Source organism: Mytilus edulis, chromosome 8, assembly GCF_963676685.1.
Source record: "Mytilus edulis chromosome 8, xbMytEdul2.2, whole genome shotgun sequence".
Taxonomy (NCBI): Eukaryota; Metazoa; Mollusca; class Bivalvia; order Mytilida; family Mytilidae; genus Mytilus; species Mytilus edulis.
The window spans coordinates 18585749-18603650 of NC_092351.1; the positions used below are offsets into that span (position 1 = coordinate 18585749).

Consider the following 17902-nt stretch of genomic DNA (forward strand, 5'->3'; position numbering starts at 1 on the left):
CAAAAGTGTTCTACAATGATCACCAGTCCTTCAGCTTTCATTTCATACCAAAAAACACCTAAATATTCTACATATTTTGGAAGTTACACTCATGCGTAGGAACTATTTTGTGTTAAATATGTACATTGTACTACTTTCTGGTATGTGCTTTCTGGCCGGGCCTGAATTAGTGGTGTTACACCTATAACAGAACCTAACTTGCTATATTGACTTGAGCATTACTTTATTTCATTCTATGATCTATTTCAAGCAATAAAAAACGTATAAAGCTTTAGTCCAAATACTATTTTACTAATTTTAAGCTCAAATTGGACTGGTAGTAACATATGGGTTATTCAAAGAAAACTGCATATGGATATTACCAATGGCCAATATACTTTTTTTAGTCTCAATATCATTGTTTTATTTATTAATTTCTATTAGGAAAGATATGTGCTTACCAATAGTCATTTTTTTATCAGAGGTTCTTCATTAAATAAAAATATATTAGTCCAAACTTAAGACATAAATGAGAAAATTGTCCCCCCTTTTTTCTTTAAATTGGAAAATTGCTTTTGTTTTGTAAAATTTGTATAAACCATAATTCTGTGGTTAAACATAGATTATTAAGAGCAATTTATATATCCCTCAGCTAGATAACTTGCTAAACTGGTTCAAAATTGCATGTACATTGAGATTTTAGAATTCTTATATGAGTATATACCATATGCCTAGATTGTAAAAGGCTACCATAAGAAAAACAATAAAACTTGAAAAATCATATGATTATTTTGACCAAGAACTATTTTGTACCATACACAAGCCATAAAATGCATGTTTTATTGATTTCAATCACAACCAGATGCTCCGCAGGGCGTAGCTTTATACGACCGCAGAGGTTGAACCCTGAACGGTTGGGGCAAGTATGGACACAACATTCAAGCTGGATTCAGCTCTAAATTTGGATTGTAATTAAATAGTTGACACAGCATAGGTTTCTGACACAGAATGAATGTGTTCTAATGAACTTAAAATTTTTGTTTTCTCTTAGAGCAATTCACTATGCTGTTGAATATTAATCCTCTCAAAAAAATGTTTGAAGAAATTTTCTTTTTTATTTATGAAATTTCAAATGAGAAAAATTGAACCCAATTTTTTTAATCACATCCCCCTTTCCCTTATTCCAAAACTAATCTCAATTAAAATTTCTAATGGAGTTTGCAACAATAACTACTCATTTAAATACATCATAAAATATTAAGATGTAAAAAAACTGCTTGTTATCACTGAATGGTAAAGATTTTTTTAATTTATCAGTTGGTAGTAAAAAGTGAATATACATTGTATATTGTATATATAACAAAGATTTAAGTTGATTCTGGACAAAGAAAGATAACTCCAATTAAAAAAAAATCTTGCTATTGCACAATATTTTGCAATTAGATATTTCTTGCTTACTATTCTGGACAAAGAAAGATAACTCTAATTAAAAAAAAATTGCTATTTCACAATATTGTGCAATTAGATATTTCTTGCCATTGCGCAATACTGTGCAATTGAAAAGACTTGCTATTGCACAATACTTAATATAATAATTTTAGATCCTGATTTGGACCAACTTGAAAACTGGGCCCATAATAAAAAATCTAAGTACATTTTTGGATTCAGCATATCAAAGAACCCCAAGATTTCAATTTTTGTTAAAATCAGACTAAGTTTAATTTTGGACCCTTTGGACTTTAGTGTAGACCAATTTGAAAACAGGACCAAAAATGAAGAATCTACATACACAGTTAGATTTGGTATATCAAAGAACCCCATTTATTCAATTTTTGATGAAATCAAACAAAGTTTAATTTTGGACCCCGATTTGGACCAACTTGAAAACTAGGCCAATAATCAAGAATCTAAGTACATTTTTAGATTCAGCATATCAAAGAACCTAACTGATTCATTTTTTTGTCAAAATCAAACTAAGTTTAATTTTGGACCCTTTGGACCTTAATGTAGACCAATTTGAAAACGGGACCAAAAGTTAAGAATCTACATACACAGTCATGACAGTTAGATTCGGCATATCAAAGAACCCCAATTATTCAATTTTGATGAAATCAAACAAAGTTTAATTTTGGACCCTTTGGGCCCCTTATTCTGTTGGGACCAAAACTCCCAAAATCAATACCAACCTTGCTTTTATGGTCATAAACCTTGTGTTTAAATTTCATAGATTTCTATTTACTTATACATGTACTAACATTATGGTGCGAAAACCAAGAAAAATGCTTCTTTGGGTCCCTTTTTGGCCCCTAATTCCTAAACTGTTGGGACCTAAACTCCCAAAATCAATACCAACCTTCCTTTTGTAGTCATTAACATTGTGTTTAAATTTCATTGATTTCTATTTACTTAAACTAAAGTTATTGTGCGAAAACCAAGAATAATGCTTATTTGGGCCCTTTTTTGGCCCCTAATTCCTAAACTGTTGAAACAAAAACTCCCAAAATCAATCCCAACCGTTCTTTTGTGGTCATAAACCTTGTGTCAAAATTTCATAGATTTCTAATAACTTAAACTAAAGTTATAGTGTGAAAACCAAGAAAATGCTTATTTGGGCCCTTTTTGGCCTCTAATTCCTAAAATGTTGGGACCAAAACTCCCAAAATCAATACCAACCTTCCTTTTGTGGTCATAAACCTTGTGTTAAAATTTCATAGATTTCCATTCACTTTTACTAAAGTTAGAGTGCGAAAACTAAAAGTATTCGGACCGCGGACGACGACGACGACGACGACGCCGACGCCAACGTGATAGCAATATACGACGAAAAAATTTTCAAATTTTGCGGTCGTATAAAACTGCAAAAATAAGAATTTTGAGTCAAGTCTTAACTGCATGCATGTTGTATGACCATAAAAGGCGAAAATACTTGAGTATGCATTTTAAAGAGCTTAAATTTCCCATAAACAGGATGGTTCACCAAAAAAAGATGATTAAACATGATTACTAACATCAAATTTGACTTATTTTCATTGGAATAGGTACAACTTCTAAAAAATGGATTTCTGATGATTCTCTGTAATAGGAAGTACACCACTAATTCATGGTCCCATTGCTTTCTATGTTAAATTCCTCCGTTTCAAGAAGGAACACCTCTTTTGTTTTAAGTTCAAATAAAGTGACAATCATTGCATTTCAAAGCAACACTTTATGGTGTCTTCTACTGAAAAAATCAATATACCTTACATGGCATATAAGAAAGAACTGGTTCCTGGAACTTCAGATGTACCAAAACAGGTACTTCAAATCTGACAAACAGACAAAATGAACCCTCTTTTTAAAATTTGATGCAGTTTTTTTAATATTCATAATTGAAAGTCCAAAAGTGTTCTACAATGATCACCAGTCCTTCAGCTTTCATTTCATACCAAAAAACACCTAAATATTCTACATATTTTGGAAGTTACACTCATGCGTAGGAACTATTTTGTGTTAAATATGTACTACTTTCTGGTATGTGCTTTCTGGCCGGGCCTGAATTAGTGGTGTTACACCTTAACTTGGGAAAATTACCAGTACAATGTATATGCATGTATACACATAGTTGCAGAGAATTTGAATTCTGAAGGTAGGGATAGTACAGTATTTAATTATCATGATTATATGTTTAAACTCTTAGAAATTCATGAATTTTGGGGCATATAAATTTTGAAAATATGCTGCATCAGACCTATGTTTTTAACCTTTCAATTGAATAAAATTGTAGTATATATATACATGATTTATCATGTATATAAACCTTCCATTTTTGGTTTTATTTTGGTAACCTTTATTTTTCACGAAACTTCCTAGTCATGGTAAAAGTGGAACAGTTATAGCTGTAAACATGTTAAAGGGAGTTCCTATGGAAATTGCATTGTCTATTATCTACATTACAAAAATGCAACTGTTATACATGTTATACACGTAAGATGCCAATAGACATGACAGATCTATGCAACTACCACAAAAAATATAACATACCATGATGAAATTTGAGATAGCTGACTGTTAATCTTAATATTGCTGCTTTGTCAACTCTTTTCTCTGACTTGGCACTCCATGGATTTTCTTCAGCTAACTGTGCAAATAATGTATTCAATTTGTCACGTCTAAGTTTCTCTCCTTTCTTTCTTGATAGTCTGAAAGGAGAATGGTTCTGCATAATTTTATATGTTTGTTTCAATCATCAGTAGAGCACTTATTCAGATGCTTTAATAATTTAATAATCCAATGATATTTTTATAATTAAATTGTTCATGGAGTTTTTTGAAATGACTTACCTGACATTGACATGAACTCTAAATAATCTTTAAATTTCTTTCTGGCATATCAGCAATGGACTTTATTTTAAATTCTTGAAGACGAACATGAAAGATGAAGGTAGTCAATGGTAGTATACATGATATAGTTTTTCTGCATTTCTAAACCAGGTGCTCCGCAGGGCGCAGCTTTATACGACCGCAGAGGTCGAACCCTGAACAGTTGGGGCAAGTATGGACAAAACATTCTAGCGTGATACAGCTCTGAATTTGGATTGTGATCAAATTTTTGACATTACATGGTTTTTTTTTACACAAAACAAATGTCAAGATTTTACAAATTTTACAATTAAAGATTTCTTCTTCAAACTTTTTAAATCTAAAATTAAATAGTTGACACAGCATAGGTTTCTGACACAGAATGAATGTGGTCTAATGAACTTAAAAGTTTGTTTTTACCTTTTAGCAATTCACTATGCTGTTGAATATTAATCCTCTCAAAAAAATGTTTGAAGAAATTTTCTTTTTATTTATGAAATCTGAAATGAGAAAAATTTAAACCCCCCCCCCTTTTTTCACATCCCCGTTTCCCTTTTTCCAAAACTGATATCAATTCAAATTTCTAATGGAGTTTGCAACAATAATTACTCTTTTAAATACATCATAAAATATTAAAATGTAAAATAAAGTGCTTGTTATCACTGAATGGTAAAGATTGGTTGGTAGTAAAAGTGAATATACATTGTTTATTGTATAAAACAATAAAAAAAACTTCATCAGCAACATTTTATATTGGCAAATTTCCAATGAAGTTATTTACATAAAGTTATTGGAAAATAAAAATAGAAAATGACATCATAGTCATGTCTGGCAAATGTCCAACATACATTATCTAAATACATTTTAGATAAGATAATGAAATAAGATGTAAAAAACTGCTTGTTATCACTGAATGGTAAAGATTATTTTAATTTATCAGTTGGTAGTAAAAAGTAAATATACATTGTATATTGTATATAACAAAGATTTAAGTTGATTCTGGACAAAGAAAGATAACTCCAATTAAAAAAAAATCTTGCTATTGCACAATATTTTGCAATTAGATATTTCTTGCTTACTATTCTGGACAAAGAAAGATAACTCTAATTAAAAAAATTTTTGCTATTTCACAATATTGTGCAATTAGATATTTCTTGCCATTGCGCAATACTGTGCAATTGAAAAGACTTGCTATTGCACAATACTTAATATAATAATTTTAGATCCTGATTTGGACCAACTTGAAAACTGGGCCAATAATCAAGAATCAAAGTACATTTTTAGATTCAGCATATCAAAGAACCTAACTGATTCATTTTTTGTCAAAATCAAACTAAGTTTAATTTTGGACCCTTTGGACTTTAGTGTAGACCAATTTGAAAACAGGACCAAAAATGAAGAATCTACATACACAGTTAGATTTGGTATATCAAAGAACCCCATTTATTCAATTTTTGATGAAATCAAACAAAGTTTAATTTTGGACCCCGATTTGGACCAACTTGAAAACTGGGCCAATAATCAAGAATCAAAGTACATTTTTAGATTCAGCATATCAAAGAACCTAACTGATTCATTTTTTGTCAAAATCAAACTAAGTTTAATTTTGGACCCTTTGGACCTTAATGTAGACCAATTTGAAAACGGGACCAAAAGTTAAGAATCTACATACACAGTCATGACAGTTAGATTCGGCATATCAAAGAACCCCAATTATTCAATTTTGATGAAATCAAACAAAGTTTAATTTTGGACCCTTTGGGCCCCTTATTCTGTTGGGACCAAAAGTCCCAAAATCAATACCAACCTTGCTTTTATGGTCATAAACCTTGTGTTTAAATTTCATAGATTTCTATTTACTTATACTAACGTTATGGTGCGAAAACCAAGAAAAATGCTTATTTGGGTCCCTTTTTGGCCCCTAATTCCTAAACTGTTGGGACCTAAACTCCCAAAATCAATACCAACCTTCCTTTTGTAGTCATTAACATTGTGTTTAAATTTCATTGATTTCTATTTACTTAAACTAAAGTTATTGTGCGAAAACCAAGAAAATGCTTATTTGGGCCCTTTTTGGCCCCTAATTCCTAAAATGTTGGGACCAAAACTCCCAAAATCAATGCCAACCTTCCTTTTGTGGTCATAAACCTTGTGTTTAAATTTCATAGATTTCCATTCACTTTTACTAAAGTTAGAGTGCGAAAACTAAAAGTATTCGGACGACGACGACGACGCCAACGTGATAGCAATATACGACGAAAATTTTTTCAAATTTTGCGGTCGTATAAAAAGCTGCACAATTTACAAATTGTATGTTGGTTTTTTTTAGAAAAGCTGAACCAATACAAGCTTTTCTAAATAGCTACATTTAGTTTTCCAAATTTGTTTTTTTCTTTGTTGGAGGGGTGGTACTTTAAATGTTTGAAAGTGTTAGGTAAATAGTGTGGAAATCATGTATATTTCATATTTTTGTCATTTGATTGCAGATTTGATACCTTTTTGTATGGTCCTACTTTTCCTTCAACTTTTGCTTACTTTTTGTGTGTTTATTTGTTTTACAAAAGTGTTGGTACTTTCCATGCATTTGTTTCATTCAAAGATTCCATTAACATGATTAAGGAAAATTAGTGATTTTTTTTGGACATTTCTATGTATGATCATTTAACATGTTAAAGAATGTTAAAGAATCAATTCATATATTATCATGATTATTTCATTTGACAGTTATAATAATATCCTTGTAATTGAAACATTGTTATTTCAAGATTTGGGGTTTTATCTTTATCTTTAGTGGCCAACTTATTAATTGAAATGAACAACACTGGAAAGGAGATGTATGGTTAGAGTTATTGATGGCTCTATAAATTAAAAGAAAACATATATCAAACAATTGTAGTCATACTTGAGAAGTAAAATATTGAAATAAAATTGAAAATGGAAATGGGGAATGTGTAAAAGAGACAACAACCGGACCATAGAACAGACAACAGCAGAAGGTCACCAACAGGTCTTCAATGGAGCTGAAAGAATACCTTGAATACACCTGTACAATGTGACCTGTTATTGCTTTATCTCCTTCAAACAATCCAGTTATACATTTTTTTTCAAATACCTTTATCATAACTCACACTAACATTTAGTATGCACTTCCATTTTATAATAATTAAGGATAATTGCACCCTTCTGATGTTTAAATGGAAATTTCATAGAAAAACCAGTACTCTAGAAATATTTGACAATTCTGTGCTTGATGGATATAGTGTTATTGCATGCATTGCTACATGCAGCAATGATTTCTTAACACAAGTTTATAAATTAAGATACCTGTATTGGTTAAAACAAATATATATATGGATCAATTCAAGTATACCTTCTAAGGTGCGCTCGACTTTAGTGACTTACAAAATGTTATGGACTTTTGGTAAATAACAATCATGGACAAACAAGTGAGTATGTTAATTGCTCATAATGAAATATTCTGCATAAAATGCTGTGTACTTTCTGCAAAAATTCTGGCTTTATTTGGTACAAAATCCTCATTATCCTTAATTGCAATAAAACAAGAAATATTATTGCTTTGGTCAAAGTTTCCCTATGGTATATGTCCAAAATTGCACATCTCTATTAATCATAATCTTAGTTCTTTTGATGCTCTTGGTCTGAAAATTTAGTAAAACACATGGGAACAAAGGGGTCATAAACCTTTTAAAAAGGAAAAGCTTTTCCATAAGCTAATACTTGTTTCCATATAGACTTCCGAAAATAAACAAGAATCTGAATTTTAATTAGAAAACTGAAAGGAAATATACTTTTTGTACCTCAATTGTACTGATATATAACCGTATCGTGATGTATAGGTTCAAGTTGTTGATAAACAGAATATGTCGTATTTCAATATTTGACCGAAAAATGAAAGTGGGTCAAATGTCAATCACTCAATGATTTATTTACAATCGTCCCATAGAAATCACCAAATGCTCTTCTGCATGGGAAAGTTTGATCCATTGCGTAAAACGATAAAGAAATAAAATAATATACGTATTATGATTACAAACCTAGAGCTATTGTCACAGTCCTCGCTATTTATGTTGCTCATATTTGGAACTAAACATGTTTTTTTACGTATTTGTATTATTAAAGTCAAAAATAGAACCGGAAAGACAAAGCGAAACATGCGCACTTCTTACAACTAGGCGAGTTTAAAGGAAAGAAATGCAATACATGAACTTTATTTTATCGGAGAAAATAATATACATTGTTGTACATCTTAATAACTAACTAACTACCTAACTAATTTTATTCAGTATAAAATCCAGTACAAAAGGATCATCGCTAAAACACATGAACACATAAAAAAACCCATATACAACACAAAACAACAATAAAACATAACAGCCAACAATTTTTACACTTATAACAAGCAAGAGATAAAACTCACACTTCAATATTATGCAATTATTCCCACTGATGAATGTCTAATCAAAATACATTTGTCTATATATATGAGAAATCTGGTGAGAACATCAGTCTCCGAACAGTTCATTAATTATTTAAATTTATCAAAATGATCTAAATTACAAAAACATGGAATAATATTAACAATGTCATCATAAAATGTTTCCCTCTCGTCTTGATAGAGGTTGCATTCACATATAAAATGAAACTCATCTTCAATTTTGTTATCAATACAATGTTTACATATTCTTTTATCCTTTTTCAATGTGTAAATTGTGGTTAGAATTTTTAATTTACAAAATTGTCTAATATATTAATATGACTGATTATCGATGCAAAAAAAAAGTTGATTATATAGGGAATCACTGAAGCATAACGAGAGAGGGAAAATTTCTGGATCCGCCACTGTCTCTGTTTAATATTAACATGATTAATAATAGAATACGTCATTTTTCATTATTAAAGAGGCTTCCGGGTTAAATTGTAGTAGGTGGTTTTCTATGCGTTAGGAATAACACCAATGAGAGCTTAAGGTTCTGATTCTTTATTGTACCAGTATATAAATAACAAGTCTGAAATAGCAATACAACATATATAAATAACAAGCTATTTCATATAACATAAATATATCTAGTTTACGAATATCACAGGTTATATAATACAGAAATATAATAAATAATACCTTTAACTGTTTTTAACTAAATAGCAAGTGAAATGTATTGCAAGTAGAAAATGTTCAATGTTTATATTCTATGAAATTGACATCGGATGTCACGTGTACTTTTACAATAGCTTGACCTTTGTCTAAACACTAAATCGGAATGTGATATGTATTTACGTGTAACTGTATTTGTATTCAATACTGGTTTACCTTACAAACGGTATATAATAAATGTTACAATTACATTTATTAATAATGCCTTCATTAAAATATATAATACGTATAATAATTAACTACATAATATCATACAACAATCATAAAGTTGCAAATATAATAATCATAAAGACTTATGATGTCAATATTATCGATTCGTTAAAAGCTCCAAATTAACGGGAGGTAAGTCATGTTTACAATACAATATAAACAATGCTCAACTATAAATAAATATACTCTTACCACTTGTGGAGTGAGTTGTACTGATACGGTTAACGGCACATCATATAAACATCACAATCATGTGCTCTACATAATTACATTACATGGAGTCCTGAAACCAAAATACGAACATAAATACTCGGACTCTAATTATAAAATATACAACGTCACAAATATTCTTTACTCATTCATATTTGTACTTGATAAAAACTATTTACTACAAAACTATTACTTTATATAAATGGAAACACTTTTCCGTCTTTCACTTAATAAGCCGTCATTTATAAAATATAGACTATTCATGACAATAATCAAATAGTAATGTACGCAAATTAACAATACAATTCTACCGTGGCAAATAAACCGTAGATTATAAAATCATATACTTCTAGCTTAATAAAATACTATCATGTACATCTCGTGTACTTGTGTTACATACATGCGATATGAGAAGAACGTTACAAAACAAAATAGAAACTTTACTAGAATATCATTTACGTGAAAAATATAAATAATGTTAATAAAGAAGTAACTTACAGTATTCTATAATAATGTTGTCCAAAATATATAAGGTTTACAGGTAAACTATGTGGTCAAGATAAGCAGACATAAATTCAATGGACTGTCATGGCTATCGTCCCGTGGAAATGTACAGGTACAAAACAAAGGAAATCAAACTTGACCGCGAAAATATTAACAGCCAATCAAATACAATGATTCAAGTAAATCCCTAATGCCCGCGTCACACTGTCCCGATTTTTACGCCGATGGCAACACGATAATGGAAAATTTCAAAATCGGGGCTGATCGTATCCGGATCGGGCTATTCGTAGTGCCATCTTTAACCATCTTTAACCATCGGCCACTTTTTCTAGCCTACGGGGACAACTTCGGGAAGGGTTCTAAATTTTTTAACATGTTAAAAAATTCCCGAAGGTGCGCCCGATGTTGAGGGTTCGTATTGAGTTCGTATCACCATCCTCAATATCGTAATGTCACCGGGAATGCATCTTTGCACATCGTATTGCATTCGTGTTTCAATCGTTTCCATCGGGCAGTTTTGCCATTACGATGTCTACACGAATGAATCACGAAGATACCCGAAGGTCTTACGATGGCAACACGACTTCGTGAAGACCTCGTAATCCCGTCGTGTTGCCATCGAATAAAAGTACGAAGGCGACAAGATGGAACTACGACAGCAATAAATCCAGCTAAATGTAAGTTAATTTTCGCGCTAAAATACATTTAAAGTGTCATGCGCGATATGCACTGGTCAGTCCAATACGACAGTTAAGAAAGACGTTCACAAAACATGGAGCTCATATCATATGATTCTATGAGAACAAGAAAGGCGACAGCGTTGTTTATATTAATTCAAATGGAACAAGAAGAGCAGCTATTACAGGCTCAGGATTTACTTTTACAAGTAAAATATTATTGTTTGTCAATTTTTTATATCAAGTAACATAATTAAAGGTGACAAAGAATTAAAAGTTTTTAATTTATATTAGACAATGTTGGAACATATTCAATTTCTTCTATTCACAACAACAACACGAAAAGACAAAAACGTTAGTTATGATAAGAGCGATATGTTCAGGCCTTTTCCATCTGGATTGTTTCATATCATTACATGCTGGGGTTCCTTTAAATAAACGCGCCTCGTACACCAACACTGCAGGTACACGTATATAGGGAAACCAACTTTTTATTCATTATTCTGATTTTTTATGCATCGTCTGAGTTGTTGTCACACGAATGTTTACTCCATAACCATTTTGTTTTCTATATGTCATATTTTGCCGCCTTTGTTGCTTTCCCCACATCATTCCTTTTGTCTATATTATTGTGATATTCTCCTGGAAAGAGCTCTTTTTGAATAAAAGGGATCAACGAACCCATTACCTTACCTTTAAGATAGATCAGTAAACATGGGCATAATTATGGGTGATTATTCAGACTAGTGCACACATTTTACAGTTCAAACAAGGCAATGCCGAGCGTGGCATCCCCTCGTATGTAACATATTGGGGACAAATATGGACACTATGCATATTTTGGCGTTAATATTGATTCACTTATAGGGTCTTTGCATCGGAACTAAACACATTTATTCAAAAACCAGTTTTTGGCATGACACGGGTTATGTTCTTCTCATATATGTTATGATGGTATGATACTAAACCCCTAACGGGAAGGATTGTGCCTGATGTTCATATGATGAAATCATAATCTTTCAGTCAGTTTAATTGAAGTCTGGAGCTGGCATGTCAGTTAACTGCTAGTAGTCTGTTGTTATCTATGTATTATTGTCATTTTGTTTATTTTCTTTGGTTACATCTTCTGACATCAGACTCGGACTTCTCTTGAACTGAATTTTAATGTGCGTATTGTTATGCGTTTACTTTTCTACATTGGCTAGAGGTATAGGGGGAGGGTTGAGATCTCACAAACATGTTTAACCCCGCCGCATTTTTGCGCCTGTCCCAAGTCAGGAGCCTCTGGCCTTTGTTAGTCTTGTATTATTTTAATTTTAGTTTCTTGTGTACAATTTGGCAATTGGTATGGCGTTCATTATCACTGAACTAGTATATATTTGTTTAGGGGCCAGTTGAAGGACGCCTCCGGGTGCGGGAATTTTTCGCTACATTGAAGACCTGTTGGTGACCTTCTGCTGTTGTTTTTTTCTTTGGTCGGGTTGTTGTCTCTTTGGCACATTCCCCATTTCCATTCTCAATTTTATACTATATTTGTATATGACACATGCAAAAAATGGTAAATTGAATATGCATATTTGATACAAAAACTATTTTTTTAGAAATCAACCAAAACATTTAGTAACTGGAAATACCTTTAATATTGTCTTTAGAACCAGCAGGTAAAAAAATGAGCAACCAATTTCCTGTCTATTATGCTATTTCAAGGAGAAAAAACAAGTCCATCTGCACGACCTTGACCTTTGGCCTTGAACGTAAAAAATGTCAGATCATTACAAGGAGGAACAATATACCAAATGTGGTTGAAATCTTTTGAAGCATATTGGTTTTAGAGTGTCAACAAGGGTGATAATGCCTTGTATTACAACTGCCACTGTGACATTGACCTTTGAACTTTAAAGTCAATAGCGCTTAAGATATTCTTAACGAGTAACACCATACCAAGTTTTGAGCATTTTGGTTCTAGAGTGTCCATAACAATTTTATCTACACGCAACTTACATGTAGTAGGCGAGGGGATAATAAACTAAGTTTTATAAGAATTAGACAAAAAGATCGATTACCCGCCATGCATGGCAGATTTGTACAGAAACGATATGTTGTCGAAATTCTGTTCGTATTTTTTAGATATCGTATGGCCATCGCGCCATCACCGTAATTCATCGTGTAGCCTTCGTAATCCATCGTGTAGCCTTTGTGATCCATCGTGTAGGCTACGGCTGAGATATGAAGCTTAAATACCCGTCTTCGGTTAACCTTCGTATGTCCATCTTTTGCTATCGTATACAATTTCGGCACCATCGTATAGACTTCGTTATTCATCGTACTTTCTTCGGTCACTTTTTGGTATTTTAACGAGATCGGGACCAACTTCGTACGAAACTACAATTTTAGCATTCGGGTGTCCATCGTATATAAAAATCGGGACAGTGTGACGCGGGCATAATGAATATTCATACAATAACGTGAATATTACTATACATAAAAATAAGGTTTGCAAGTAATAATTTAAACTGAATATACAATATTCAAAATATGGAATTAAGCTTTATAATAAATATAGTAATTAAATAGATGATTTTTACAATATATAAAATGATCATAAAAATCACTCTGCTACATTCTCCCCGCTGTAGGAAAATGACTTCCACGTCATTCCGGTCTGTTTCCCCCTTCACTGAAGGTTGACGTCCTCGGCAAGCCATTAACCAGTTCGCATGATGTCGAGTATGGTTCTTGACAACTCCATCTCTAAACCTTTAAATCTTCCTTTTCTTGCTTCAGACTTCAACCAGTGAATCCTCATTAACCAATCCGGCTGTTTGATAGTAGTAGCCTGCTTGGATACAACATAGTCATACAGGTATTTCGGTTGTTTCCTTTCCCTCTGAGGTCTAGTTGATACTGGTGGGTCGCGTGGTGGTGTCGGTAGTATACGTCTCCTTCGAATTCGTGGTTGTTGTTCCGGAGCTATGGTGGGTTCGTCTGCCTCTTCTAGTGATAAGTCTGTTGGCGCACTCTCATCCTGATCAATAGAAGTGTTTTCTTCAGTAGTCTGAGCAGTCGCTTCTTCAGGTTCCTCATCACTCACAGGGTTTGGTTCTGTAGCTGTAATAATGTCCACAGGAAGAGCGTCCCCTCCCAAACAAGTTCCCTGCTGATCACTACTCTCAGCTCCATCATGGCCGTCACCAGTGAAACCAGAGTTCCTTCTTGTAGGTCCACAACTGGTACATCACTGTTAGTGTTGTCCTGTGTATCCTGATCAAGTATATAATATCCATACTCCTGCTCCGACTCCTCATCTGATACTTCATCAGTGGTCCTGTTCTCACTGTTCCCTTCAGATTTCGTCGGTTCCTCGGGCTGCTTCTTTCTTCTTTGCCTGGGCGCAGGACGTTTCTTTTCTTTATCTGTATCTCTAACAGTTGGCAGATCTCCAATAGGCAAGAAAAGATTCCTATGTAAAGTCCTCTTTCTTCCTTCTTTATTCTCTTTCTGAACCACGTACACTGGTATTCCATAATTAGGCTGACTAATTATACGGTACGGGTCATCTTCCCACCTATCTGCTAACTTGTGCTTTCCATCAAAAGCTAGAGTCTTGACTAAAACTCTATCTCCCGGTTTCAGCACAGCTCCTTTTACTTTCTGGTCGTAGTGTGTCTTCTGTCGTTTCTGGGCAGCAAAGATGTTTCTTGTTGCTGTGTCATATGCCTTACGAAGTCTTTCTTGCATTTCTTCTGCATACTTAGTTGTAGTTATAGGTTCAGCTTCATCTACAATTCCAAAAGCGATGTCTATAGGTAGCTTTGGCTGTCTTCCGAACATCAGGAAATATGGAGAGAATCCAGTTGATGTTTGACGAGTGCAATTGTAAGCATGAACAAGACCAGAAACATGCGACTTCCAATCTTTCTTCTGGACGTTCTCTAATGTTCCCAACATACCAAGTTATGTCCTGTTGAAACGTTCAGTGATGCCATTACCCATTGGATGATACGGTGTTGTTCTTGACTTAGTCATACCAGTGATGTTGCATAATTCCTTGATGATTTTGGATCCGAAGTTGGCACCTTGATCGGAATGTATTCTTTCTGGCAAACCATAGTGGACGACAAAGTTGTTAAAGAATGCGTCTGCAGTTGTTTTTGCTGTCTGGTTTCTTGTTGGTATTGCCAAGGCATATCGAGTGAAGTGGTCTGTTATAACTAGTATGTTCTCAAATCCACCTGTAGATCTTTCAAGTGAGAGATAGTCCATACATACTAACTCTAGAGGTTGTGTCGTCTCAATGCTGATAAGTGGTGCTCTGTGACTTGCTGGTTGCTTCCGTCGAATACATCTGTCGCAGTTCGATATTCAGTTGTCAACATCTCGATTCATTCCAAACCAAACAAAACGATCTCTAACCAATGATACTGTTTTGTCTCTGCCTTGATGTCCCATCTCATCATGTAATGCTGTTAATACTTTGGAAATGCAGACTTCAGGTAATACCATTTGTTTATGTTGTTCCCCATTGTCGTGGATAATACGGTAGAGTACGTCATCAACCATTTTTAATTTGTCGTAGTTGTTCAAAAACCAAGTGTTCCATGGTGAACGTTCTAACTGTTCTTTTCGTGGCTTGCGATGTTCATCAACCCAATATATCCAATCTTTAATGTAAGTATCTTGCTTCTGTTCCATCTTGATGTTAACTAGATGTTGTGATGGTAAGTATGGATCATCAGTGGCTTTAGATGTTGTCATCGATAACGTCTGAACATATGGTTGTGCATGTTGTAACTGACAAATGGCTTTCACAGAATCTGTACTAATGTTGGAGGTGTTGGTACGACCAAGTAGTTCTGGAAGTCTGGAAAGTGCATCTGCATCAGCGTTGTTGGCACCAGGTCGATAGACGATATTAAAGTTGTATGATGACAAACTTGCTATCCAACGGTGTCCAGTGGCATCAAGCTTCGCTGTTGTTAACACGTAGGTAAGTGGGTTGTTGTCTGTAACCACGGTAAATGTGTTGCCATAAAGGTAATCATGAAACTTCTCTGTTACTGACCATTTCAGAGCAAGGAATTCTAATTTATGGACTGGATAGTTCCTCTCAGTCTTGCTAAGTCCTCTGCTGGCATAGGCTATGGCTCTTTTCTTTCCTTCTTGTGATTGGTACAGTATTGCTCCAAGACCAAGCATAGATGCGTCTGTATGTAATTCAAAAGGTTCCTTGTAACGTGGATAACCAAGAACAGGTGGCATCGCTAGTTGACTTTTGAGCTTCTGGAAGGCATCTTCTTGTGGCTTGTCCCAAACCCATGATGTAACTGTTGGCTTCTTAGGTTTTCGCTTACTGGACTTCTTTGGTGCAGGCATCAAGTCTGTGAGCGGTCTTGCTATCTTGGAGAAGTCTTTGACAAACTTGCGGTAATAACCGACGAAACCAAGGAATCGACGTACTTCTTCTGGCGTTGTGGGTCGAGGCCAGTTGATAACTTTCTCTAATTTATCTGGATCAGGTGAAATACCATCTTTAGAGACAATGTGGCCGATGTACTTGACTTTGTCTTTGAAAAATGCACATTTCTTGGGCGAAAGTTTCAAGTTGTGTTCTCTTAGTCGTTGTAGTACCATCTGTAGTCTTTCAAGATGTTCTTCATACGTCTCTGAAAAGATGATCAAATCGTCAAGGTATATAAAGCATATATCTAGGTGAAGATCTCCCAGTATCTGTTCCATGAGGCGTTGGTAAGTTGCTGGACTGTTTACGAGGCCAAACGGAAGTCTGTTAAACTCGTAGAAACCAAGAGGGCCGACTGTAAACGCTGTTCTAGCCTTGTGTGTCTCTTCAACCTCTACTTGGTGATAACCACTCTTCATGTCCATGACGGTATAGTAGTTGTTTCCTCCCAAGGCGTCAAGGATTTCTTCGCTTCTAGGAAGAGCATATGAGTCTTTAATCGTCAGCTGGTTCAGTTGTCTATAATCTACACACATTCTGAGCTTGTTGTCTTTCTTCCTAACCAATACAACATTCGATGACCAGGGCGAATGTGAACGACGAATTATCCCAGCAGTAAGTAGTTGTTGAAGGTGTGTTCTAACTTCGTCGAATAAGGCAGGTGGAATACGCCGGTGTCGTTGCTTGAATGGTGTTTCATCTATCAGTTCTATCTTATGCTGTACGGCGGTAATGTGGCCTATATCAGTATCTGAAGTGCTGAATACATCTCTGAATTGATGAAGTAATTCTCTGGCTTTACGAAGTTGATCATCAGTAAGTGTGTCTGGAAATGTAGATTCATTCCATGCATCTTGTTCGTAGGTGTCTGGTACATCAATGTCGGTGACTGAAACAGGCTGAAGTTCGCAAAGGATGGCATTTGGCGAAACTGTCACTGTTCTGGTAGTTACATTGCTGATGTGTACTGGTATGATGCTGTTGTTTCTATACTGATATGATACTAATGATGGAGCTATATCTAAGTCAGATGGTATTGCTGCTCTATCAGTTGACTGTAGGAGTCCACAAACTGGATGGTATGGTAGTTCATGGTCCATGTATTCCTGTAGAACGACATCTTTGTTAGGTGGTATACGGATTGTCTTTCCTTCAGCACTCTTGATGATGGCAAGTCTGTTGCATCTCTTTTGCAGTTCTTTATCTCTAAGAAGCAAACATCTAAATGTGATATACCAAGGTGTATGTAGATCTGCTGTTTGTAGAAAGCGTGATCCATATCGTTGCTTTACATCAGTCATAGCTGCTGTCAACACGTTGGTTCCCAGTAGAAGTGGTACTAGCTGGTTGTAAGAAC

At 34.2% G+C, this 17902-nt stretch overlaps 1 protein-coding gene and 1 long non-coding RNA gene across 3 annotated transcripts in view; both read right to left on the bottom strand.

The window, feature by feature from the left end:
- The window catches only part of LOC139484995 (uncharacterized), an 82091-nt gene extending 73598 nt beyond the window's left edge, over positions 1 to 8493 (bottom strand). For both annotated transcript variants that reach the window (XR_011655222.1, XM_071269077.1), the window contains exons 1-2: positions 8372 to 8493; positions 4000 to 4157 (exon numbers count right to left, since the gene is read on the bottom strand). Coding sequence is in view for 1 of the 2 variants with exons in the window: in XM_071269077.1 (XP_071125178.1) it covers positions 4000 to 4157; positions 8372 to 8490 (277 nt within the window). In the remaining variant the exon portion in view is untranslated. The remainder of the gene's footprint in view (positions 1 to 3999; positions 4158 to 8371) is intronic.
- A 759-nt stretch (positions 8494 to 9252) lies between these two features.
- Positions 9253 to 10597, bottom strand: LOC139484996 (uncharacterized). The gene is made up of 3 exons (XR_011655223.1): positions 10405 to 10597; positions 9889 to 9979; positions 9253 to 9343 (listed from the first exon to the last, which is right to left on the bottom strand). It is a non-coding gene; the product is annotated as an uncharacterized lncRNA (long non-coding RNA).
- Positions 10598 to 17902: the final 7305 nt, after the last annotated feature.